At 34.4% G+C, this 2,307-nt stretch overlaps 1 protein-coding gene across 1 annotated transcript in view; it reads right to left on the reverse strand.

The window, feature by feature from the left end:
- Positions 1-645: 645 nt before the first annotated feature.
- Positions 646-2,307, reverse strand: part of LOC106477263 — a 6,345-nt gene continuing 4,683 nt past the window's right edge. Inside the window, exon 3 of the mRNA XM_013937851.2 lies at positions 646-981. Coding sequence (XP_013793305.2) covers positions 664-981 — 318 coding nt within the window. The 3' untranslated portion in view covers positions 646-663. The remainder of the gene's footprint in view (positions 982-2,307) is intronic.

Genomic DNA, 2,307 nt, shown 5'->3' on the forward strand with positions numbered 1-2,307 from the left:
TGTAAGATAGATATAACACCATACAGATAATGTAAGATAGATATAACACCATACAGATAATGTAAGATAGATATAACACCATACATGTAATGTAACATATATATAACATGATACAGGTAATGTAAGATAGATATAACACCATACAGGTAAAGTAGGATAGATATAACATGATACAAGTAATGTAAGATAGATATAACACCATACAGGTAATGTAAGATAGATATAACACCATACATGTAATGTAACATATATATAACATCATACAGGTAATGTAAGATAGATATAACATGATACAGGTAAAGTAGGATAGATATAACATGATACAAGTAATGTAAGATAGATATAACATCATACAGGTAATGTAAGATAGATATAACACCAAGTTTTGAACACTTTTCACAGCAAGTAAAGTAAGAGGTTTTCAACAGTCCTTCATAATAGGCAATGAAATTGTTTTAAATACTTTTTATCAACAGTTAAAATAACACGTTTGGAATATTTCTCATCAGATAAAGTATGATGTTTATAACACTAGTTTTTAGTTGGTAAATTACAATGTTCTGAATATCCTTCATATCCTACATTACCTGTTAATAAAAAAATGTATTTATATCCAATGCTAAGTAGCTGAGCATTAATCTGCACTATAATCTACATTATCTTCTAAACATTACTGTTATACAAAACAAAAGGGTTATCTATATTGTATGTTACCAATTGAGGATTGGTCTTAATGTTTTCAAGGATGTTTTTTAAGAAGTTGCACTGTCGGATCATACTGGTTGTCCACTGGTTACTCTGGCTAGTGAAACAAATGTTTGTCATTGCTGTACTTGCAATTTTGGATCCTCTACGTTTCTGTTCAGCAACTTCATTCACCATCTTATTTGCTTGTACACAAACTCGTTCAGCAGTAAACTGTGTTTGGTACAACAACTCCCGAAGCCATTTAACTCCAATGTGGTACTTTTCTTCTTCCACCTAATGATACAAAATAATTACATTAAAAACAAAAAACACTTTCCCTTGTTTGTGAACAGCTACTTTATCTCTGCAATAACTAAAAGTTTGAGGACACTGTATGTGGCAGAACAGATGTAGCATTTACTGCAGGCAAAACAAGAGAAATAAGACTTGGTGAGAAGACAGAAATATTTCATTGATGGTAATATATGGCAGAAAAAGGTTGATGGTATGTTGCTGATGCACTGATGATCATGAAGTTAAAATAAACTATAATAAAATGGAAATGAGCTACACATCATCAGCAGGTTAGTGAAAGATGTACCAAACTTCACATGCCAGTAATGGTTCTTTCAAGTCAGAAACAAATCTGTTTGAAAATGTCAAAACTGTATTCACAATTTGTCTTCCCTCTCTGAAGTTGACCATTCAGAAAATTAAATTACAAAAATCCAGAAGTATCTCTTCTCCATGTGATAGACATAAATATATCCTTTATATACAAAGTAAAGTGATATTCGATTATCTCATGAAGTAGTTGATTCTTCCATGATAGGATCCTACTACAGAAAGTAACACCTTTTGCAAGACTGATCTTAGCATAAGAATTGACCAGACTTAGTATGCTCCAAATGAGAGTTTAGGGAAATTAAACATTTTAGTACATATGAAATAATATTGTTGAAAAGTATCCTAACAAGTCTCCAGCTTTTGCTTTTCCTAGCTACATCATATTGTACTTTTTTTCCTCTTCCTTCTAAATGTTGAAGACTTTCCATGGTTTCCATTTTTTAAACTACTAGTGCAAAGGAGGTTCACATCCTGTCAGTAGAGTATGCACTATACTTGATAAATGGGTATCTCTTGTAAGCTTTCTTAAATAGCTTTACCCCTGTATGGCCTGACAAATTCATCCAGGTGATGGCTTGGCATATATATCCAGGTGATGGCTTTGCCCCTGCATGGCTTAACACATTCATCAGATCAGGTGATGGCTTTTCCCCTGCATGGCTTAACACATTCATCAGATCAGGTGATGGCTTTTCCCCTGCATGGCCTGACACATTCATCCAAATGATGGCTTTACTCCTGCATGGCCTGGCATATACATGCAGGTGATGGCTTTACCCAAAATGACCTAGCACATACATCCAATTGACAGCTTTACCCCTGCATGAATTGGCACATACATCTACATGATGGCTATACTCCTGCATGGCCTCACACATACATCCAAATGATTGCTTTACTCCTGCATGGCCTCACACATACATCCAAATGATGGCTTTACTCCTGCATGGCCTCACACATACATCCAAATGATGGATTTACTCCTGCATGGCC

The sequence above is a fragment of the Limulus polyphemus genome, unplaced genomic scaffold, assembly GCF_000517525.1.
Source record: "Limulus polyphemus unplaced genomic scaffold, Limulus_polyphemus-2.1.2 Scaffold13738, whole genome shotgun sequence".
Taxonomy (NCBI): Eukaryota; Metazoa; Arthropoda; class Merostomata; order Xiphosura; family Limulidae; genus Limulus; species Limulus polyphemus.